The 24,548-nt window shown below is 41.7% G+C and overlaps 2 protein-coding genes across 6 annotated transcripts in view; both read right to left on the bottom strand.

Moving 5' to 3' along the window:
- The window catches only part of LOC113010740 (uncharacterized), a 170,689-nt gene that overhangs the window by 65,067 nt on the left and 81,074 nt on the right, over window positions 1-24,548 (bottom strand). The window lies entirely within an intron of this gene.
- Window positions 9,415-20,874, bottom strand: LOC113010333 (immunoglobulin lambda-1 light chain-like). Its single transcript, XM_080292453.1, has 5 exons — window positions 20,832-20,874; window positions 20,404-20,739; window positions 12,024-12,071; window positions 10,435-10,746; window positions 9,415-10,302 (listed from the first exon to the last, which is right to left on the bottom strand). Exons 1-5 carry the CDS (start codon window positions 20,872-20,874, stop codon window positions 10,151-10,153), a joined length of 891 nt encoding a protein of 296 aa, XP_080148579.1. The 3' UTR covers window positions 9,415-10,150.

The raw sequence follows: 24,548 nt of genomic DNA, 5'->3' as shown, positions 1-24,548 counted from the left end.
AATCTCAAACGGACATTTCACAACCTTCACCAGCACATCAACTGCCCCACCCGGGGCACGAGGACATCAGACCACTGCTACACCCCGTTCAAGAACTGTTACAAGGCTCAGCCCCTGCCGGCATTTGGAAAATCGGACCATTCCGCCATCTTCCTCATGCCTGCTTACAAACAAAGGCTAAAGCAGCAACCACCAATCAGGAGGGAGGTCGCTCGCTGGACGGACCAATCGGTGGCCGCGCTGCAGGACGCACTGGATGACGCACTGGATGACGCAGACTGGGACATGTTTCGGCGCAGCTCTGATGACATCAACATGTTTACGGAAGCGGTTGTGGGATTTATCGGGAAACTAGCGGACGACACAGCAGAAAGAACTATCATCCGAACGTTTCCCAACCAGAAGCCGTGGGTGGATAAAAACATCCGCGACGCTCTGAGATCACGCACCGCTGCCTACAATGAAGGGCTTGTCTCCGGTAATATGGACCTATACAAGGCTGCGTCCTACAACGTGCGCAGCGCGGTCCGAAAGGCAAAGCGGAGCTACGGGGAAAAACTAGAGTCACAGCTACGACAGTGCGACTCTAGGAGCCTGTGGAAAGGACTGCAGACTATAACGGACTATAAACGACCAGCTTCTTCAATGATGAATGCCGATGCTTCACTGGCTGATGAGCTGAACACGTTTTATGCTCGCTTCGACGCCGCAGCAATTAAAACAACAAACGGCTGCGCGCGCTCGGAGTGCACCAGTGAAGAAAATGCATTCGTCATCACAGAGCATGCCGTGAGGAACACCTTCAGGAGGGTGAACACCAGGAAGGCAGCAGGACCAGATGCAATCCCTGGCCGGGTCCTGAGAGCCTGCGCTGATCAACTAGCACCGGTGTTCACAGAGATCTTCAACCTCTCCCTGGCCCAAGCTGTGGTTCCCACGTGCTTCAAACGGTCCATTATTGTCCCTGTTCCAAAGAAACAACAGCCCGCTTGCCACAATGACTACCGTCCAGTAGCACTGACTTCAATTGTGATGAAGTGTTTTGAAAGACTGATGAGAGATCACATCACTTCTTCACTTCCTCCCACCATCGACTCACTTCAGTTTGCTTCGTTCCACAGACGATGCCATATCTCACCTGCTCCACACATCCCTGAGTCACCTGGACACTGGCAGAGGGAATTATGTTAGGATGCTGTTCGTGGACTACAGTTCAGCATTCAACACAATAATTCCCTCTAAGCTTTTCACCAAGTTGACGGATCTAGGACTCAGCTCATCACTGTGTCAGTGGATCCTCAACTTCCTCACAGACAGACCCCAATCAGTGAGGGTGGGAAAACAAGTCTCCCCCTCCATCTCACTCAGCACTGGAGTGCCTCAGGGCTGTGTTTTAAGCCCCCTGCTGTACTCACTGTACACTTATGACTGTGTAGCCACATCCGACACCACCTCCATTGTCAAGTTTGCTGACGACACTGCTGTTGTGGGCCTGATCTCCGACAACATCGAGGTGGCCTACCTGGAGGAGATTAGGAACCTGGAGACCTGGTGCCAGGAGAATAACCTCCTCCTAAACATCAGCAAGACTAAGGAGCTGATCGTGGACTTCACTACAAAGCAGGCGAGGAATTACAAACCCCTCATCATCAGTGGCACGCCAGTGGAGAGAGTGGACAGTTTCCGATACCTGGGTGTCCACATCACTCAGGACCTGTCATGGTCCTGTCACATCAACACCCTGGTTAAGAAAGCCCGTCAGCGTCTCTTCTTCCTCAGAAGACTTAGAGACTTCCATCTGCCACTGAAGGTGCTCAAGAACTTCTACTCCTGCACCATCGAGAGCGTCCTGACGGCAAACATCTGCACCTGGTTTGGGAACAGCACCAAGCAGGACAGACGAGATCTGCAAAGGGTGGTGCGCTCGGCAGAACGCATCATTCAATCAGAGCTCCCTGACCTGCTGTCCATCTACACCAAGCGGTGCAAGTCCAAAGCTAGGAAGATTATGATGGACCTCTCCCATCCCAACAATGGACTCTTCTCACTGTTGAGGTCTGGGAAGTGCTTCCGCTCCCTTAAGGCCAAAACAGAGAGAATGAGGAGGAGCTTCTTCCCCCAGGCTATTCGGGCCCTGAACCAGGTGTAGGACTGGACTCTCCCAAACACGTCACTATAAGACTGGACTCTCACACACGTCACCACACATTTCCTATAATCCTATAATTCCTATAATTTATAATCCTTATCTTTATAATCTCTTCTGCTATTTTCACATTCTTTACTGTAAATTCCTAAGTTAATTTGTAAATTTTGTAGTAAAGTGTAAATTGTAAATATTGTAAAACTTTCTTCTGTCATTTAATGGTCGGGCATTGTACAGCTGCAAGCATTTCACCCCCATGTCATACTGTGTATGGTTGTGTGTGTGTGACAAATAAAATTTGAATTTGAATTTGAATTTGTTTTGACACCAGCTGTTAAGGAATTATATAATATTTTTAACCAGTTAATGAAAAAGGTTCCAAAACCAAATTTGTGTAAAGTTGCAAATAGAAATTTCCAGTTTACTCTGTCAAACACTTTTTCTGAATCCAGAGATAATATTGTAGTTTCAATGTTTTTACTGTATGAGTAGTCTATTAAATTAAATAATCTATGTGCGTTGATGAGTGCTTACCTTTTATGAAACCCGTTTGGTCAGGATGTATTAAAAAGGGGGGTTATTTTCTCTAACCTCTTTGAGAGAGCTTTGCAGATTATTTTAAGGTCTACATTTATAAGGGATATTGGACGATAGCTTGAGGGAAATACAGGGTCTTTGCCTGGTTTTATTAGGAGATTAATGTTTGCAGAATTCCTATTTGGTGGAAGTCTGCCATTCTTCATTCTTTGATTTCCAGCAATGTTTTGTAAAAACTGGTGCTAGAATCGTCCAGAATTCTTTGCAGAATTCTGAAGGGAAGCCATCTGGACCTGGAGCCTTATTATTGAGCATACTTTTCAGGGCTTCCTGGAATTCACCTGATGTCAGTGGCGAATCCAGTGCAATTGCTTGAGTGTCTATGACACGGATTCTGAAAGGGACTCAGGCGCAGCCCAGGGTTTTCCTTTAAGCGAAAGACAGTGCCTTTATTCACAGTGAACACAACACCAGGTGACTTTGTACAATGTGCAGGGAAAAGGGGGTCCAGGTCGCCGGGGTCCGTGGGGGAACGGGGATTAGGGAAAAAGTGCTCCACACTCTCTGTACAGAAGTTCGAAAATCTCCACTTCAGTCACTCCTCTTGTAGTCGGGTTCCAGAAACCATCTATACAAAGAAAGGTCAGGTTAGTGGAATAATCACAAAATGGGTTACAGACTCAGGTTTACAGATTTACTAGTTGACTGACGCTGATAGCTCAACGATCCAGCGAAGACTAGCATAGATCCCCCATCTTAAGTACTACTGCAATCAGCTGGAATCAGCGGTGCGGTGATTAGAGCAGGTATGTGGGCCAGCAGCGGGAGCCCACAATGAGCACCGCCGTGACGAAAGAGAGAGAGCGAGAGAGCAAAACCAAAACAAACATATCGCCTAATAGAGGGTCGGCCAGCGAGGTACAGGGACCATGACAGTCTAGTAATTTTGGAAGAGTTATGTTGTCCAAAAACTGATAATTCTTTTTTTTAGATGGGTTTATTTGTGGTGGATATAAAGGTTTACAGAAATCCCTGAAAATGTGGTTTATTTTCTTTGGATCATATATTGTGTTCCCAGATACATCTTGAACGACACATATAGTTGTTTTTTTCTTTATTTCTTCTTACCTTGTTAACTAGAAATTGACCAGATTTATTACCATGTTCAAAATTTTGTTAGCGTAGTCTTTGTACTAATAATTTATTTTTTTAATAATGATTTCATTTAATTCTAGGGTTTTTTTGCGTATTTTGTTCAATGTTTCCTGATCTTGGTGTGACACGTAGGCTTCTTCTAGGGATTTGATGGTTTTTTCTGCTTCCTCAATATTTTTGTTTTCTTCTTTCTTTTTATGTGGTGAGAAAGAAATAATTTTACCTCTCATCACAGCTTCACCAGTTTTACTTCATTATATTGCATAAATGTCAGTTAAATATAAAGTTGAAAAAATGTAATCGCAATTAATTACAGACAATTTTGATATTAGTTAGTTCCATCCATTTTCTTCCAATTATCTGGGGCCGGGTCACGGGGGCAGCAGCCCTCTCCCCAGCAACCTTCTCCAGCTTGTCCAGGGAACACCAAGTTGTTCCCAGGCCAGTCGAGAGAGATAATCTCTCTAGCGTGTCCTGGGTCTGCCCTGGGGCCTCTTCCCTTTCTTAAAGATGGGGACCACCATCCCTGGTCTCCCAGTCCAGGGGTACTGCCCCTGATCGCCATGCAACATTGTAGAGACGCGTCAACCAAGACAGCCCTACAACATCCAGAGCCTTCAGGAACTCTGGGCGGACCTCGTCCACCCCAGGGGCTCTGCCACCAAGGTGTTGTTTAACTGTTAGTTAATTTTGTTAACACACACACACACACACACACACACACAGTACCAAACCGGTTTCAAAAGTACCGGTTTGGTACTGGTATCGGATAAAACCTAAACGATACCCATCCCTAATCAAGACAAAGAAGCTCCTGACCATGCATGGAAGGTTTGACCCGAAGTCCAGCACCTTGGGACTGTATGTTAAGCAGAAGGAAGGAGGCCGGGGACTGGTGAGTGTCAGCACCAAAGTTCAGGATGTGGCAACGAACATTCACGAATACATCAGGAAGATGGGCCCAAATGACCACAAGCTCAGTGAATACCTAAGGCAGCAGAAATCAAAGAAAGAGGAGGAGAAGGAGGAACCATCACAGGAGGACAGGCCCCTGCACGGTGTGTATCAGATAGAGGAGATATAGGAGCAGATAGAGGAGGTGGCTGACATCCAGAAATCCTACCAGTGGCTGCACTGAAAGACAGCACAGAGGCACTAATCATGGCAGCACAGGAACAAGCTCTGAGCATAGGATCCATAGAGGCTGGGGTCTATCACACCTGGCAAGACCCCAGGTGCAGGCTGTGTAAAGATGCCCCAGAGAAAATCCAGCACATAACAGCAGGATGGAAGATGCTAGCAGGCAGGGCATACATGGAACGCCATAACCAATTGGCCAGCATAGTGTACAGGATACAGTGGTAATCGGAGCACTAAGTGTGGTGACTCCCAAACTATGTGAGTGGCTTGAGCAGATCCCAGCAACAAAATAGGAGATCTCTGTCCAGAAGAGCGCAGTCCTAGGAACAGGTAAGATACTGCGCAGGACCCACAAGCTCCCAGGCCTCTGGTAGAGGACCCGAGAAGGGAATTATTTATATATTTATAGAAATATAGAAATGCCCATTCAACTGTAGCTGAATCCTAATTTTATATTTGATATGAAATGTAATAATTCAGCTTTAGCTTGGCAGGACAAAATTTAGGACACGGAAAGTGAAGATCAAAAATCAAGAAACAGATCAGACAGAGTTTACTGATCGACCTGGGAGATAGTAATCCATAGCAACAGACCCGGGGGTGATCCGCCCTAAAAGCTGTTTCTACACCAGTTCATGACTATTTCAATTTCTAATAATTCCAATAATACTACTAATAAATTCCAATATTTCTGCCTTTATTGGCTAAAATGCGTAAAAAGAGAACAAACCTCTGGCACAACCAGGTCAGGGCAGCCATGACCTGCTGTGTTTGGACAATCTGGGAACCCAACGATTAGTCTGCTGACTTAGATTCTGGATACAACGCACAAGTTTTCTGGGCTTCTGGTTTATCCAGCAGATATCTGGGCAAGAAATCAACTTCCTGCAATTGCTCGTTGTCTATGAAAGCACATGTCTAGATTATATTTGATGATGCAATGCATTTTCAGCAGATGAACTCTTTTGCTCTCCTGACAGACTATTGCTTGCATGCTGTTCAAATGTGATTCGTCGGGAAAAATGAACAGAAATCTTATCCTGTGATTCTGGATTCAACATACTCAGATACAAAATCATTTTGTTTAGATAGGAGAGAAAAGAAGGTGACAGAAAGATGAGGCACCGTGACTGATTCATCCTCTATAAACATCCACAGGAAACTGATGGAAATGTGTCCAACAACATCAGCGTCCTAATGAGCCGCTGCTAGAAGGACAAGATCCTGACCTGACATCAGTCCAAGTGTCTGGTTAAATGTACTGAAAGGTGTTAAACAACAAGTGCTGCTGGAAGAGTTTTCATGAAGAGAACATTAACACTGTGAATGAGGGATGGACTTTGACTCAGTTTGACACAATCTGTTTTTCTTTCACTTTGAATAAATGTTTTTGTGGGACTGAGGATACATTTGTTTACATTTGGAAGTTTGATGTCATCTGTTCCTCTTGTTTCTGTCTTAAAACAGGATGAAAAATCTGTTTAAACAGAAATAAATCGAATTGAATTTCTGACAGCAGTAAATAAAAATGGTCCCTGAGCTCAGTATGTTTGTGACTCTGAGATGGAGGTGAAACATGTGAAGCTGGGCTGTGGTTTACTGCTCTCTTCCTGTCACAGACACTGTTTGACATCTGTTCATCTGTTGGTTTTTGTTCAGGCTGCAGGGATCATTTCTCACTGTGGGGATCAAGCTTCCAACAGTTACAGTAGTAGGTGGCTGAATGATCAGGTTTGACTTTCTCTATTGTCAACACGTCTGTATACTCCAAAAATTGGAATGTTTCTTTTTCTTTCTTCTGGTACCAGAGTAAACTGCTGCTACACTGTTCAGTCCCTCCACAGCTGAAGGAGACACTTTCTCCAACTCTCCTGGTCAATGTTAAATCCTCCTGAATCAGCTGTGCTGCCATGGTAACCAGTGCTGTAGAGACACAGACAGACAGATGAAGGTTAGTGTGACAGTGTTTGTTACAGGTTGACTTTGTTGGCTCCTGATTGGCTGGAAACACTCACCTGAACACAGACAGCACAGAGCAGCAGCTGGGAGGAAAAGCATTTTGTGCAGTGGTGTTTCCTCTGGTGAACCTGGGGAGAAGTGGCGCTCTGATGCAGCTGAGGCCAAACAAGGACGAGCTGTGAGATCAGACGAGGGCCACGTGGTTTCTAACAGGTCCTCAAAGCTCCCATCAGCCCCTGCGGCCCACAGATAAGACTGCTGCTGCTGATTGACAGCTCAGCTGAAGCTGCTGTGGTTTCATCGTCTTCATTTCAATCTGACAGCAGATCCAAAAATCTGGGTCACATGATGCACAAACACTCAGAAACATTCATGTTGCTGTGAATTTACTAACACACACTGTTATCTGTGGTTTAACAGCTGTGATGAAAACACTGAACGTACAAACTAAATATAACGAAACTATAAAGAAAAATACATAAAACATAAAAAATAATATTCTGTAAAAATCATTTAAAAGTTCATAAATTATAAACAAAGGACTTTAAAAGAATAAAATCTCATGAAACATAATTTATAGTCAAATTCTTTTTTGTTTTTTTTGTTTTTAAGGTTTTAGCTTCTGTGAAGCACTTTGAGATTTTTATCTTGAAAGGTGCTCTATAAATAAAGTTTTACTTACTTACTTACATGTGGTTCGGTTGTGTGTTTAAATATGTGCACACTGTGGTTCTGTTGTGTGTTTAAATATGTGCACACTGTGGTTCTGTTGTGTGTTTAAATATGTGCACACTGTGGTTCTGTTGTGTGTTTAAATATGTGCACACTGTGGTTCTTTCCCACATCTTCTAATGTGTTTTGTTCCAAGTTGGTTTCAGACTGAAGGATTCATTAAAGCCTTTTTAAGAATCATTAAAATGATGATCATCAATTCTAATATCTATAAACAGTAATAAAAACAGGGCTGTGTTTCACGTCAGCTTCATTTATTTGTAGCCATGGTTAGATTTCATCTGCAGCAGGCAGTCATCCACCTTTACACACACATTTACACAACAGTACAAAAGTACTTTTTGATTCCTGAAAGAGAAATAAGACAAATGTTGCCTTTGTATCATCTCTGATATGGAAGGGATCATTTGAAGATGTGAGTGAAGGACACAAATATTTGGATCTGGTGTTGTTCTACATTTTAGGACTAAAAGACAGAAGGAAGAAAGTGAAAGTGACTGTGCGAGGCGTTGAAGTCATGAAGTCAAGTGGAGGCCGCTGACTGCTGTTACTTTCTGCTGTACAGGTTCAACAGGGACTCACAGTCAGCCTGCTAGAACATTTGGATGAAGAGAAAAAGGAGGAAAAAGACTTTGAGGGACAAATCCAATAAGATCAGCATGTTTTGAATGTGGGAATACAACAGTTTCCTCCACCATGACACACACTGGAGCCTCTTTTTGCTCACAGCTTCACTGTTTGTCTCAAAGTTCAGTTTGGAGGCCAAAATTGTTGCAACACATTTGTAAGTTTGCACTAATTTCACTGTGTGACCCTTAATGGATGTAATGAAAGAATCAGTCAGTGAAATATGAAGCTGTGCTGTAAGTTTGGAGGAGAAAAGTGTCTGAGTGACTTTAATGAGGTGAACACATGAATACAGAGCACTGACTGACACGTACACACTCCTTTAATGAGTCGCACACATTTTTGTGACTTCATGAAATGTCAAAAATGACACAACACACAACAAGCTGCGAGCACATTATTGTGTGTTTGCTGTTTGTGTGCTTTGTTTGCTGTTATGATAGCAGGCATACAGCCATGTTCTCAATGTCTCAGCTATCATTGATTATTGCTGCTCTTCCTCTTCTATTAGGCACTTCAACTCAATGAATGACACACAGAAAGATTTCATGACTGTGTTCTTCACAATAAGGAGAATATGTTATCTGCATCTGAATGACTCATGTTGCCTTGTTTCTACTTTGTTTGCATATTTCTGCTTGTTGGAAAGGATTTTCTGAATCATTCAGTAGTTTTTGTAATAATAAGGACATTTAGCAAGACTTCAAAATGATTCTCCAACATTTGCTGTTCAGACTTGATCTGTTCTTACGTGTGTGATATCCAGAATGAAAAACTCAGCTCAGGTAATAAAATGGGAGCTGAGCAGACTGCAGGGGCTTCATGGTCTCTCCTTTGATTCCATTAAAGTCCATTTGTCAGCTGTGAGTTGAGGATTTGAGCTGTTTCTCTCACAGGTGAAGAACACAGATCCTTCCTGGAATCATTCTTGAAGCAGAGTTCCTGCTTGTAACTGTCATTGTGTTATTAAAGTGAAAGCCACAGCTAACGGTGTGGAGGCTGCAGAGCAGAAACCCACACAGCCCGTCTGCTGCAGGAGAGCAAGTTTGGATACAGTCAGTTTGTGCTTCACTCACACGGCTTGTTGTTGATCACACAATGAAAGTAGAATCAAACTCTTCATCTTCAAATCTTTATTGTTCACACAAACACAACTACACTGTTTGACATTTGAAAATCAAAGTGAAAACTTGTGATAAAAATATTCCTGATGGTTTTTGTTACTACAATAAAAGTCACAATAAGCACAAAAAGAATTCTAACTCAGAGCAACAATACATGTAAAGATGTATTTATTTCAGACGATCTTCTAACTGTTGAAGAAAAAGGCAAAATAAGCTCAACACATCATAACTAACATTTGTGATCAAAGTGATGAATGAGATGAATTGATGAGATGTGATGGTGAGAAAAGGCGAGCAGGAAACAGTCAGTCAGCATGTGTGCAGTTGGTGGACGCTCCCTTGTTTGTGAGCATCATCAGCAGAGAGAGTCCACAGCAGTACACCAGACTCTTCACTATCAGCACTGTGTACAGCAGGCAGAGCAGCTTCACCCTGCACTGAGACTGGAAGGACACTGAAGGACAGACAGACACAAAGAGACAGACAGACAGTCGGGTTATTCCTCTCAGATCAAGGAGAAAAAGTCCAAATAGAAACAGTCACAGCTTCTTCTTCAAGTGGATGAATTGATGTAGTGTTTGTGTCCACTTGGGGGCAGAAGAACTCCACAAGCAGCTAACAAACTGATCTCTGACATATTATGGTCTGTCTGCTGTTTGGTGCTGAGCAGCTAGTGTACAGTGGCTTTATCAGAGCTTGTTGGATGAAGATTTGATCAATTAGTGCAACTTTAAGAGCCTAAACTTGTTCCAGCTGCCTCATTGGACATTGGAGCTGTCCATGCAGAGAGGCAGCAGGTGATCTTACAGTCAGCTGGCTGCAGAGCTGGCAGGTCTGCTGGCTCTCTCTCTGGAGGACAGGAGGCTGCTGGAGCTGGAAGCTCTGAAACAGAAAAGGAGTCAAATGTTTGGAGCTGCAGTGAGAAATGTCAGTCCTCTGCTGCTCTGCTCTCTTTGACAGCATCTCCACATGAAGCTGAATCACTGCTGAACACAGTCACCAAGCCTTCATTACCTTGTTGTGTTCGGGCCTCCACTGTGCCCCCCTCGTGCTTCACCCAGCAGCTGTATTTATATGTGTCAGAATGGCTCCCATCAACCATCCTGATGGCAATGGTGCGTCCCGCCTCTCTGAGCTCCAGCTGCTCTCCCTCAGCAGGGGGCAGCTCCTCCGCTTCTCCGCCGTTCTTCTTCTGTCTTTTCCAGGAGAACTGGACCAGAGGAGGAAACATGGCTGAGGCCACACACAGCAGGGAGCTGTTCCCCTCCAGGTGGGCTCTGGATGCTGCTGGGTACACGCTCACCACGGGCTTCACTACCTGCTCATCTGAAGTTTGACAGCAGCAACAAGCAGCACAGACACACATTCACACAGTCAGCAGCAGCTTCCAGCACTGCACTGCATTCAGTCTGATCCTGGAAACTACATGGACTCTGATCACTAAACTACTCATCAGCACAAAGTTCACTACATACACTGGATTCAGCTTCATATCAAACACAGTCATCACCTCATGTCATCATGGCTCACATGAGGAACACTCAGCATGGTTTTACATCATGAAATAAAATGTATTTCTCCTTTATCTTCTTGGTTTTTAAAATTTAAGTTATAACAAATTTAAATATATATATATATATTTGCCTTCATATAATTTTTAAAATATATTTCCAATCTGAAACACATTTCTACAGAGTTGATCTTCTCCCAACAAATCATGATGTAAATTTTAAATAGTTTTTAAAGACATGTTTTATACTTGTCACAATAAATAACAATCTTCTTTCACAGACTTTAAAATTCTTAAATCTTTTACTGCAATAATTTGATCGGCTTTAATTTTATTATTTGGTTTGATTGTTATTTTCTTTCATATGTAAATTAATTATTACATAAATTTAAATGCAATTTAGCTGAAATTTGAGAGATAATTAAATCCTTTTTTTTGGCCATTTGAATTAATTTGTTATTATTTTTAATTAAAAAATTACATTTTGTGAATGATTGTGTATTTACTTTTACATATTTTTCAAAGAAATATTTACAGATAACATTTTTGAACTTTCATCATTATTTGTCATTTTGACTCATTAAACCTGACCAACAATTTCATATTTTATCCAGTATTTTTCATCACATTTTAGACGTTTAATATTTTATGATCAGTATCTATGACAATTAATAAAATAATGTTTTTCCAAAAATGACTCTTTGGACCAACATGCTATATCGTTCACTATTAAAAACATATCTACATTTTCTTCTTAGCAAAATTCATATTTACAAATCTGTTACTGTATTAATTTGAACATCAAATATGATCTTGTGTTAAAAACCAGCAGAATCACTGAGAGGATCAAATCCTAAATATTTGTAACATCACTAATATTTGCAGAAATAAAGAATAACTTTAGTTGTTCAGTGAGATTTCAACATGTTTTCAGAGATTATTGAGCTTTTCTTATGTAACAATGGCTGCAGATGAATTCTCTACTAATGATGAAAAACTAACATGTAAAGCCTGAAGCAGCACAAACTGACTTTAAACACATTTTCAGCTTCTACAATAAAACAACTGAAGGAAAATAAATGTTTGTTCTTACCTGTTACAGACAGTTTAGTTCCAGAGCCAAAGATGAGGTAGCTCCGTCCTGCCACTCTCACAGTGAGACAGACTAATACAAAAACCTGTCTGCTGTTGAACGTGTCAGCTGAGGTGAATGAGTCCAAATGAGGAAGCAGGATCATATTTCAGCTCCATGATGTGTTTCTCTAATGTTCATATCAACATGACTGTCTCTTCTTCTCTTTTCTTTTAGCCACACTAGCAGCACGGCTCTGATGTTAATGTCAGTCTGTTGGTCAGTCCACTACTTTAGTCCACATGAAAACAGAAAATCACTATATAAGCACCAGTCCATTTATCCCATCAATGATGCACCACTACAATGAAACATGCTGCTGATAGGATCATGGTTTGGCCCATCTGGCTCACCATCATTAATCACACAATGAGTTTTGAATTCTAGCAGCAAATTGTAAAGAAAACTATCAGAACATCTGTCTGTGAACTGAATCTCAGGAGAAAGAGGGCCATGCAGCACCACAATGACAAGAAAGGAAAGATCGATTGTGGGTAGGCAGCAGAGGATCAGGGGACCATAACACCATCTTACAAAGTTAATAACTAATGAGCTCATTGACTAATCTGAAACATCACTTTGATTTTTCTAACAGCTTCATTGGAATTTCAGCTCACAGTGGATCTGCAACATGAGCAGCTGAAGAGCTTCAAGAGCTGAACTTGAGGTTATAAACACACAGTTGTACAGAAACTGTGGCAAAATGGTTTAAGGGCAACAACATCCAGTTATCAGAGTGACCGTCACAAATCTGATCTCAGCTCAATAAAAAAACAAAAAGTTTCTGATGGAAGAAATGAGACAGAGAGGCTGAAGTCTCCTTCACTTTCCCCTGTCATCACATCTTTGAGGGGGTAAAAGGATTTAACATCCAGCCTCATGTGTTAGATCCAGATTTGTGGCATCACTGTAAGAAAAGAGCTTTTTCCCTATGTGCTCGTAGTAAATCATCTTTATTTCTATTCACAGTTATAATCAAAGTATGATCCTGATCAATATGTTAAATAATAAATGTAGTAAGTAAAATAACTGCTGATCTTCTGTAAACACAGTGATTGGTGACGACCTGCCAGAGGGAGGAGAGGTGGGGTGAGTGAGCACTTATCAGAGCATAAATTGGAGCCTCAGAGATGTTCAGGTTCTGTTTCCAGCAGTCCTGTGAGCAGTTCAGATGATCGGATACCAGAAATTCACCTTTGGAAATTCTGGCAGAGACACCAGAGACATCAAGCAGCTGCCCAGACAATGGACTTACAAATTCAACATGGGTTGGCCTCCACCTCTGTGGAAAGTGTGGGGCGGCCAATCAGCTCTGGGGATGGATCCTTGGTCACCTCACGACAGCCTTCATCTCTATGGTCGGCTTAGCGTCTTGCTGGCTGATCATAGCGACCTGCTCCGTAAAAATGTTTTGTATGTAAAAGATTTTAATGAATGGTTCAGTATTAGTGCAAATGTTCTCACTGTAACTGAAACACTTTAGAAGATTTTAATGATCACAAAAACCAGATGTTGGTGGTGATATGATAATAAAGATAATAACACTCACCTTTCTCTGTGGATGTCCAACCAGGGTAACACACAACAATCCCAGCATGTGGGACCATCATCTGTGGGATGTTCTCCTTAAAAATCTCTGTGTTGATGAGCTGAATAATGTGGACACTTGATTTGAAAAGAACACAACAGTCAGTCGTCTTTGTCAGGTATGGAGGAAGGACGGCAGCAGAAGTCTCGGCAGAAGAGAATATCCAAGCTAATGGACATCATCCCAGTGGCTCCTGGTGTTGTTAACAGAAAATACAAAGTTACTGTCACATAAAATATAAGTTTAGAGGAAGTTCAGAGAATTAGATCCACACCTCTTCTAGTGTCACAGTTACACATCCTCATCTTTCAGAACAAGAACTCAGCCTTCAAGGTGGATTTGAAACTGTTGCATTTAATGACACAGATCATATTTAAAATACACATACAGGTAAATTTATAACAGAAAGTTTAACCTCCACAAAAAAATTCAAAATAAATGACCAAGACTGTGACAAATAAATCAGCACAGCATAGAAAGTTAGCTGTTAATATGAGAGCCTCAATTTTAATCTGTTAACTACATGTTAACATGTTGCAGCTCCAGCATTTATTGATTTATCAATTAAACTATTAAATAATTAATCTTACAGTAATGAGTCTGTGTCCTTTACGAACTATTAGTTTATTAGTTTTATATTTCCTGGAGTGTTATTCCCAGGAAAGATTAGGATGTCAGCCTCTCTGACTTTGTCTCTCGTGAACTCATTTCTAATCTTGTCCAGTGAAAGTCTGAACATCTTCCGTTCGGCCTCCTGTCTTTTTGTCAGAGCCACAGGATCCAAACCAGACATCACAGCAGCTCTCACCAACATCCTGTAAACCTTCCTTTCACTCTGCTGCTGTCCTTCTGTCACAAATCACCTGACAGTCATTTAAAGTTAGCAGCACAGTGTGGCTGTGACAATGCTGCTCAAAGTTTCCTAAATTACATTTCAAGTTATATACTGCTCAACAACATAAAGGGAACACTTGGAGTTACATTGTGTTGTTTAAGGGTTCCCTTTATTTGTTGAGCAGCATATATTAAGATCATTTAAGCAGATTACTGTGAAGGACTTTAATGGTTTGCTGATGGATTCGCCTCCATCTCCTGTGTTCTTGCTGTCAGGTGGATCCTTGTGATCCTGTAAACAGTGATGCACCTGAGAGTCACAGACAGACATGTGGGACACAGACAGACCTCTTCCACAGCAGATGTCTTTAGTTCACAGGAGGAAAAATACAGGTGTGATAATGACGGCTGCATTCCAGTTAGCAGAGGTCCTGCTTTGTGGATCAGAGTCAGTTTCAGCCTGCTGTGTTACAGTGGACAGCTACAAATAACAGGTGTAGCCTGAAAGGTCGATCAGATGAAGGTTATTGGTTTGAATCCATGTTCAGAGGTTGGTATCTATCTCTCTGAGATTACTTTTTTTTGTTCATAAAGTTGTTCTGAGACAAACTGCTGCTGCCTCCAGCTGACTGGTTCCAGGTGTTGCAGGTATGAATCCTCCTGATGGTTCAGTCTGAGAAGAACTGAAGTCAGAACAGTTTTAAAATGTTTGCTGGCACAAAAACACAACCTGACATCCAAGGTGAAATTCTGTGATTTAGAAGTGGAACTACAGAGAACAGTGGTGATATCACGGCCACTGAACTGTGATTAAATAAATGTTTTAAAGAACAAACAGTGTGCTCTGTAGAGCTGTTTGATAGCCAGAATACACAGAAGTCCTGCTCTCACACTGACAGCAGTGATGGACACGTACAGCTTCATGATGGCTGCCAAACACACAAAGAACACGACAGGATCAACAACCTGTGAAACAGTTTAGCAGTTTTTATACAAAATGTCATCTCTGTCATTCTAACTGTAAGCGATCATTAGCTAGATTAGCCACACGGTATTAGAGGGTTGTTGCTAGCTAGCGATGCTGCACACCTGTTACTCCCGTAGTCTTTATGCTTCAATGATTCCACAGGTCTCATTTTTTCTTATCCTGTTTTAGACAGAGATGACATCAGCAGCAGACTCCACAGAGACCCAGAGTTACTGTTAGTATCTGAATTATATGGATTTAAACAGTTTTAGATTCAGTTCACACAGAGCGCTCTACAGCCTGCTAACATGGAAAGTTTAAATGAAATAAAGCAGACTGACAAAAGGTTTGATAGAAGTGTAGTTTGTTCTTTTCATTTAATAACAGGGTCCAAAGTCCACATCATTATCAACAGCTACATTCATCCTGGGGAGCAACAAGTGAACGTGACCATGAGGACCACGCTGGGTTTCCTGGGTCCAGAGGTTTGAGAAATGTCCTCCCTTTCATTTATCACAGCTTCTGTTGACCCACGGAGGAAGACTCCTGATGTGTCATTTCAGAAACATCAGGAACTGAAGGTCACCGCAGGGATCAAGCAGAACTCGCCACCTTCACCAGCAGCTTCCTCAGAGGGAAATCTTCAGACCTCCACTAGACGCCCAAAATAGAAGATGGACAAATCTGCATTTCATGAGCAGTGTGATAGAGACCTTTACTTTGTGTGATGTTAGAAGCTTTCACATCATCCTCAGATGAAGCACAGAAACTCTGGACTTTTACATAATGATGTTATATTCAGTCCTGTAGAAAGTTACATATTTAAAATATATATTATCCTTTCTGGTTACTCTGGTATGAAGGACTCTGAATGACTTCATGGTAAAAAACACAATATTGGCAAAACACAGTGTGTGTGAATTCCAGATTAAAGTTTTTAGTTCAACATACAAGTGACGACCTTTGACCTTCATCAGGTTTTACTTAATTGTGTCAGAGAAAATCTCACTTCATGCAGCTGACGACATTCAGTGTTTAAAACAGAAGCTGTGCAGGTCTGAGATCAGCAACTTTCTGAAACACCAAACTGAGTTAATATTTATGCTCCTATATAGTGACACAGTTACATGGATGATTAATCCCTTTGACTTCTTGTCTTTAACTTTATCAATCAAACAGCTGCAGCTTCCACTGACAAAGAGTGAACATGTAGGAAAAGACAAAGTCTTATATACTAACATTACATGTAACTTTGTGAACAAGACCTCATTAAGAATAAATCAGACTGATCTTTAACCTGAATATTTCAAACAAATTCAGTAGAGTAAAATCTATAAATAAATATACAGTCTGTGCTAAAAAAGTCTTCAAAGGAAAAATTAAATATAAACTCTGACTTCAGCTCCAAACGTCTGTAATATGTTCCAGTGCATCAATGTTGGGCTTTGTTATTTTAATGGTGTTTCTTGTATTTTGTGGACATCAGCTGTGTCAGTAACAAACACATCAGAAACTGGAGCTGATGTTACAGTCTGTGAGTGAAGAACACTGTGAGAACATTTTCAGTCCTCAGTGATTCATCTTCAGTTCAAACTGTTTAATCTGCTGTTAATGATTAATGAGGGATTATTGAAGTGCAAGTTTGGTGCTACTGTCCTTACAGATGTGGAGGCAGAAACATGCTGCTGTTTATATTTAATAATCAGTTCTGCACAGGAGCTGAAGGAGAGTCCAGCCTGTCGCTCTTACAGTCTAACACTCATAATAAAAGTACAGTAACGTTAGTCAGAGACTGATCGGTGACTTTTCTGTTTCTCATATAAACGTTTCAGTGCCTCATGTTCAGCTGCAGGTCTGAACATCCTTCAGTTCAGTTCAGTCAGAGTAGCAGAGCTAATGTCAGAACTACAGCACTGACTTTAATCAGCATTCAGGCTCACAGTGATTTCTTTAGTCAGGGTAAATTCACTCATGTGCACTGACAGCTGTCACTGGATTACTTTAATGCTGAAGAAATCTTAAAAAATTGAGGATTCATATAGTTCTGAAGCCTCAGCGCTCCTGTTCCATTACTCTCTTGAACAATATCACCTTTTATGGTTAAAAACAATTATCATCACGAGGAGCACACATCATTCCTAGTTTTCATCCTTCATTGTACAAACTGTGAGCAAATGTAAGAGATGCATATGTTGTTGCCAGAGGGCCACTCAGTAAACATCACATCTGTTCACATCTGGCTGTAGAGCTCCACCCACTGTGGGTTCAGGCTCCACTGTAATAGTTCATGTGATAATATTACAGGTTCTCTGAACAGGCAGGCTGTGGAGTGACAGGAGAGGAGGATGTGACGGGCTGTCCTTTCACAACACAACGTGACAACAGTGAGTGGCTCGTCTGTCTGATCTGAACTAGTGTCTTATAAAACAGTGAAGGCTGTTGCTGCTATTCTCTGTAAATCTGAAGGGTCTCATAACTATAATACAAACCATCCTTGTGCTACGTTTTTTTTGTTTTTTTCCCTTTTTTTCCTTTTAGTTGTCTAGATGCATGCAGGAGGTCAAAGATCGGTTCCTGAGTAATTCTCTTGTTTTGAATGATAAGAAGACTGAGACTGTGGTGTTCAACAGTAAAATCCCTCGTGCCCAGCTCGGTGCTGCCCTGGGTTCTTTGCTAGCTCTTCCTGTGACTATGTCAGTAACTTGGGTGCACTGCTGGATAGCTCGCTCAAACTCGATAAGCAAGTGTCTGCTGTAGTGAGATCTAGCTTCCACCAACTGCGCCTTATCTCTAAGGCTAGTCATTATGTTCTGCATGAGAACCTGGAGAAGCTTATTCGCGCTTTTGTGACCTCCAGGTTGGATTTTTGTAACTCCTTGTACTATGGTCTTCCCTCTTCTCTTCTTCTTCTTAGACTGCAAACAGTCCAAAATGCAGCAGCCCACCTCTGGACTGGTACCAGGAAATTTTGCCCTATTACTCCTGTCCTAGCTAGCTTGCATTGGCTGCCCATAAAGTACCGTATTCAATTTAAAATATTACTCCTTACATTCAAAACTATTAATAAATTAGCGCCAAGTTATCTTAGTGAACTTCTCAAATCACATACTCCTGCTAGAACACTCAGATCTGCCACTCAACTACTTCTGACCCGACCCAGATCTCGGCTGAAGTCTCGGGGTGACCGTGCGTTTGCTGCGGCTGCCCCGGTACTGTGGAATAACCTTCCTCTCGACCTCCGCGCATCTGATTCCATTGCACTGTTCAAATCACGACTAAAAACCCACTTATTCAATCTTGCCTTTCCCTCTGGTTAATATTTCTTTTATGATTTTATATCATGCACTTTTATGCTCATTTAAATGCTTGTTTGCTCTGTACCTGTTGCTTTCCTATGTATTAGTGACAGTTATCTGCTTGCATACTTAGTACTTGCTTTGGTCCTATTTCTATTATCCTCCTCCTATTCTCTATCTTACTTGTTAAGCACCTTGGCATACCCTTGGTTTTTAAGTGTGCTTTATAAATAAAGTTTATTACTATTATATTAATAATATTATCTCTGTGCAGCTAACCTTGGAGGAAACACTGAGGACACCAGAAACACTAGAAGAAATAATAAAATCAAAACAGGAACAAAAACTAAATGAAAACACAAGAATTATAAACTCAGCACATAAACAAACAAACAAAACAAACAGGCTAATGGCCGTCATATCATAAATGTGTGTTCAGTCTCCTGTAAATGAACAGACTCTGTTTTGAAAAGTGCAAATCAGTCCCAGAACAACAGCAAAGGAGCTTCTGAAGATACTGAAACAGGGACAAGGTATAAGTTTACTTCACAAGGTGGCATGAAGAAGAACACTAATGTGTTCTAAGGTCATCATGAGGAAGTGAACAAATAGACAAAAACTGCAGTTTAAAGAAAGCAAAGTCAAGTTAGTAGCGCGACCATCACATATCTGATCTCAGTTCAGTAAAAATTCATGGAGAGAAGCAAAATTGAACAAAGACTCATAAAAGCTGATTCAGTTCCAGCATTTCTGTCAGGAGGACTGGAAGAAAATCCCAGAAACTTCCTGTGATTAAATGACTAAGATTCAATTTGAGGAAATGTGAAGTTATGCGAGTTAAAACTGGTGAACGAGAGTGTTTTACATGGAATCACTTTTTCTGCTGTTAAATCTGTGTGTTTGATCCAGTCAGACTCTGATTCTTCTTCAGCAGCGATGCTGGAAATGAAATGAAGCAGCCAAAGCTGCTCAAATGTAATTGGTCAGAAACACAAACAGAGAGCAGAAATCTTGTCCTGTGATTCCAGATTTGACATATTCAGATACAAAATCAGTTTTTTTCTATCAGAGAGAAAAGAAGGTGACAGAAAGATGAGGCACCGTGACTGATTCATCCTCTATAAACATCCACAGGAAACTGATGGAAATGTGTCCAACAACATCAGCGTCCTAATGAGCCGCTGCTAGAAGGACAAGATCCTGACCTGACATCAGTCCAAGTGTCTGGTTAAATGTACTGAAAGGTGTTAAACAACAAGTGCTGCTGGAAGAGTTTTCATGAAGAGAACATTAACACTGTGAATGAGGGATGGACTTTGACTCAGTTTGACACAATCTGTTTTTCTTTCACTTTGAATAAATGTTTTTGTGGGACTGAGGATACATTTGTTTACATTTGGAAGTTTGATGTAATCTGTTCCTCTTGTTTCTGTCTTAAAACAGGATGAAAAATCTGTTTAAACAGAAATAAATAGAATTGAATTTCTGACAGCAGTAAATAAAAATGGTCCCTGAGCTCAGTATGTTTGTGACTCTGAGATGGAGGTGAAACATGTGAAGCTGGGCTGTGGTTTACTGCTCTCTTCCTGTCACAGACACTGTTTGACATCTGTTCATCTGTTGGTTTTTGTTCAGGCTGCAGGGATCATTTCTCACTGTGGGGAGCAGACTTATCACAGGAGCAGTAGTAGGTGTCTGAATGATCGGATTTAACTTTTTCTATCTTCAACTCACAGCTGTTTTCTTCATTCTCAACTATGAAATCATCTTGCTGAGGATGATTGTAAGGCTTGGAAACTCTGTAATTACCACCACTTTTATAACTATACAGAATAATTCTAAATGTTTCATTTTCTTTCTTCTGGTACCAGTACCGATAGCTGTCACCACACTGTTCAGTCCCTCCACAGCTGAAGGAGACATTTTCTCCAACTCTCCTGGTCAATGTTAAATCGTCCTGAATCAGCATTTCTGCTGCCATGGTAACCAGTGCTGTAGAGACACAGACAGATAGATGAAGGTTAGTGTGACAGTGTTTGTTACAGGTTGACTTTGTTGGCTCCTGATTGGCTGGAAACACTCACCTGAACACAGACAGCACAGAGCAGCAGCTGGGAGGAAAAGCATTTTGTGCAGTGGTGTTTCCTCTGGTGAACCTGGGGAGAAGTGGCGCTCTGATGCAGCTGAGGCCAAACAAGGACGAGCTGTGAGATCAGACGAGGGCCACGTGGTTTCTAACAGGTCCTCAAAGCTCCCATCAGCCCCTGCGGCCCACAGATAAGACTGCTGCTGCTGATTGACAGCTCAGCTGAAGCTGCTGTGGTTTCATCGTCTTCATTTCAATCTGACAGCAGATCCAAAAATCTGGGTCACATGATGCACAAACACTGGTGACTTTGTAAAAACCAAGCTAGCAGAGATTCTCCTGGAACAACAGTCGATTGCAGCTTTTTTTCTCTTCTACATTCAGCCTCCTGCTCTCCTCCACTTTCCAGGTGAAGTGAAATTCATCTTCGTCTGATCTCACAGCTCGTCCTTGTTTGGCTTCAGCTGCATCAGAGCGCCGTCTTTTTATTCACATGTACACAGTAATCCTTATAATATGTGTACAGTTATGACATCTAGACGAACACAATGTATATTATCAGCTGAACAGTCAGTGTGAATTTTGTAGTTTAGTGTTTTATGTCAGGCTGTGTCGGTTCATATTTTACTAGGAAAATGATAAATAAGAATTTGTCTGCTAGACACAGTATTTTAATGCTAATAGGACTTTTCTGACCTTTTTCTTCTTTATATAAACTGTTGAATATGTTCAGCTCTTCATTGTTTTGTGAAACAAAATCAATAAATAATTTTCACATCATCTCATTTTTAATTGTTCAGTTTCATTGACGACAGTTTGAATTCACAGGATATACACAAACACAATATCGGCCTCAGATGTTCATCACTTACAAATATTTGATTTAGTTGTAAAATCATAATATACTTCAAACATTTTCAAACAGGTAAAAATGAAACTCAATGAAAGTAACATAGAGAAACATGAATGTGTAGAAACAGGCAGCTGTAGGTCTGCTGCAGGTTCACATCTGTGTCCTCTGATCATTTCATTTGTGTGTTCATCATCTTTATACAAATTGCCACGGTTTGCCGGGGCAAGCCGTGTGGAATATTTAGGACCAGGATGCGGCAGCTCTGGTGCAGGTGAGTATTTATTAACGAAGGGAAAAACAAACAACAAAGGTGTAACTACGGTAACTTCAAATACCAGACCCAAGCCATGGTACTGTTTTAACTGTGGAGAAGATGGCCATGTTTCTTCCATCTGCAACAACAGAGCAAACTCCAGTCTTGTTGAACAGAAAAAGAGCCAATTAAGGAAAAAACAGCAAGAGTGGGACGCTAGAAATACTTCATCTTTAAATTAGAAGGAGTTTCTGTGGTGGGACACACAGGAGCTGCGTGCACAAACAGTCCCAGAAACCACAACAAATTTCCATTGTTGCCAAAAGGGCTTGTGGGGACCAAAAGCACAGGCCAAATTCAAATCAAAGGCAACCATTTCAACTGTCTTCTTGATTCTGGCTCTCAGGTTACTACGATTCCTTTTTCCTTCTATAATACTTACCTTTCAGACCATCCAATCAAACCACTGGATGATCTGTTGGAAGTAGAAGGAGCAAATGGACAAGCCGTACCTTACCTGGGATACATTGAGATTAACATGACGTTCCCAGCTAATTTTCTTGGTTCATCCATTAATGTTGATACACTTGCGCTTGTCGTGCCTGACGTCCAGCAATCACCCCCAATGATACTTGTTGGTACCAACACTCTTGACGTTGCGTACAGCAAACACTGTGATACCCTCTCTGAGCAGTCATTCCTGCCATCTGGTTCCGGTTACATTGCAGTTTATAAAATCCTCCAGTGTCGCCACATCCAGAATTCAAATGACCAGTATGCTCCTGTAATCTTAAAGTCAGACCAACCGCATACGATTACTGCCGGCCAAACCACTGTCCTTGAGGGATGCCTGGTCACAAGGCTATTCCAAGGTGAGAAAGCAGTTATTCTGGAACACCCCACCTCCAGTTCTCTGCCTGGTGGACTCCTAGTAAAAACCTGCCTTGTGGACTTACCTAAACGTCGGCCATATTCTCTGCCTGTTGTAGTGAGTAATGAGTCCGACCATGAAATCCACATTCCAGCTCGAGCTATTATTGCAGAAATCAGCGCCTTCCAAGAGGTCATTTCCAAAGAGCAACCCACCCAGTATTCAGACCAGTCTATAGAGTTGTTACCTCCATCTCAACCACCATACAACTTTGGAGATTCCCCCTTAACTCCAGACTGGAAAGAACGCATTGTTCAAAAACTCAACACTATTCCTGAAGTATTTGCCAAACACGATCTGGATTTCGGCAGGACCAACAAAGTTAAACACCAAATCAAATTGTCCGATCCAACTCCTTTCAAGCAAAGACCACGACCAATTCACCCTCAAGATCTTGATGCTGTCAGGAAGCACCTGCAAGAACTTCTTGACTCTGGCGTCATCAGAGAATCTGACTCACCATTTGCCTCTCCAATTGTGGTTGCACGCAAAAAGATACGTCTTTGTATTGACTACCGCAAACTCAATTTGCAAACAATCAAAGATGCTTATGCTCTGCCTAAACTGGAAGACACCTTCTCCGCACTTGCAGGATCAAAGTGGTTCACGGTGCTAGACCTCAAGTCGGGTTACTACCAAATCGAAATGGAGGAGAAGGATAAGGCAAAGACTGCCTTTGTCTGCCCAGTAGGATTTTGGGAATTTAATCGGATGCCACAAGGGATTACCAACGCACCAAGCACTTTCCAACGGCTGATGGAAAAATGCATGGGAGAATTAAATCTAAAAGAAGTCTTGGTTTTCATTGACGATCTCATTGTCTTTGCACCAACTCTTGAGGAACATGAAGCTCGCCTGATGAAAGTTCTCACCAGACTCAAAGATTTTGGCTTGAAGCTCTCACTTGAGAAATGCATGTTCTTCCAGACATCGGTGAAGTATCTGGGCCATGTAGTGTCCCAGGCTGGTGTTGAAACTGATCTGGACAAGATTTCCACACTCACTTCTTGGCCAGTGCCAAAAAACTTGAAGGAATTAAGATCTTTCCTTGGTTTTGCTGGGTACTACAGACGTTTTGTCCAGGGATATTCGGCCATTGTCAAGCCGTTACATGAACTCACTGCTGGTTATCCACCTTCTCAGAGGAAACTGAGACGAACTGTAAAGCCAGAGAATTACCTCAACCCCAAAGAGCCATTTGGAGGACGATGGACGCAAATGTGTCAACAAGCTTTTGAGTCCATTATTGACAAGCTCACTTCTGCCCCAGTTCTGGCATTTGCTGATCCCCAGAAACCATACACACTCCACACTGATGCCAGTGCCACAGGTCTTGGTGCGGTGCTGTATCAAGAGCAGGATGGAAAAAACAGAGCTGTAGCATATGCCAGCAGAGGCCTTTCCCGGAGCGAGTCAAAGTATCCCGCCCACAAATTGGAGTTTCTTGCTTTGAAGTGGGCGGTGACTGAAAAATTCCACGACTACCTTTATGGTGCTCAGTTTACAGTTGTGACAGACAGCAACCCATTAACATACCTCTTATCATCAGCAAAACTTGACGCTACCGGTTACAGATGGCTTTCAGCTTTGTCCACTTTCACCTTCAAATTAATCTACAGAGCAGGAAAGCAGAACTCGGATGCTGATGGTTTGTCTCGCCGACCTCATGGTGAACTGT

This window comes from Astatotilapia calliptera, chromosome 18 (genome assembly GCF_964374335.1).
Source record: "Astatotilapia calliptera chromosome 18, fAstCal68.1, whole genome shotgun sequence".
NCBI lineage: Eukaryota > Metazoa > Chordata > Actinopteri > Cichliformes > Cichlidae > Astatotilapia > Astatotilapia calliptera.
Note: the sequence above shows the minus strand (reverse complement) of the source record. Positions and strands in the feature narration are given on the sequence as shown.

Coding starts and splice junctions, on each gene's coding strand:
- LOC113010333 (XM_080292453.1), bottom strand. CDS start 20,874: ATGCTTTTCCTCCCAGCTGCTGCTCTGTGCTGTCTGTGTTCAG. Junction 12,072..20,403: donor TGATAAGTCTGCTCCCCACA/GTGAGAAATGAT, acceptor TGAGAGTGGCAG/GACGGAGCTACCTCATCTTT. Junction 10,303..10,434: donor GGAGGCCCGAACACAACAAG/GTAATGAAGGCT, acceptor TTTCTGTTTCAG/AGCTTCCAGCTCCAGCAGCC.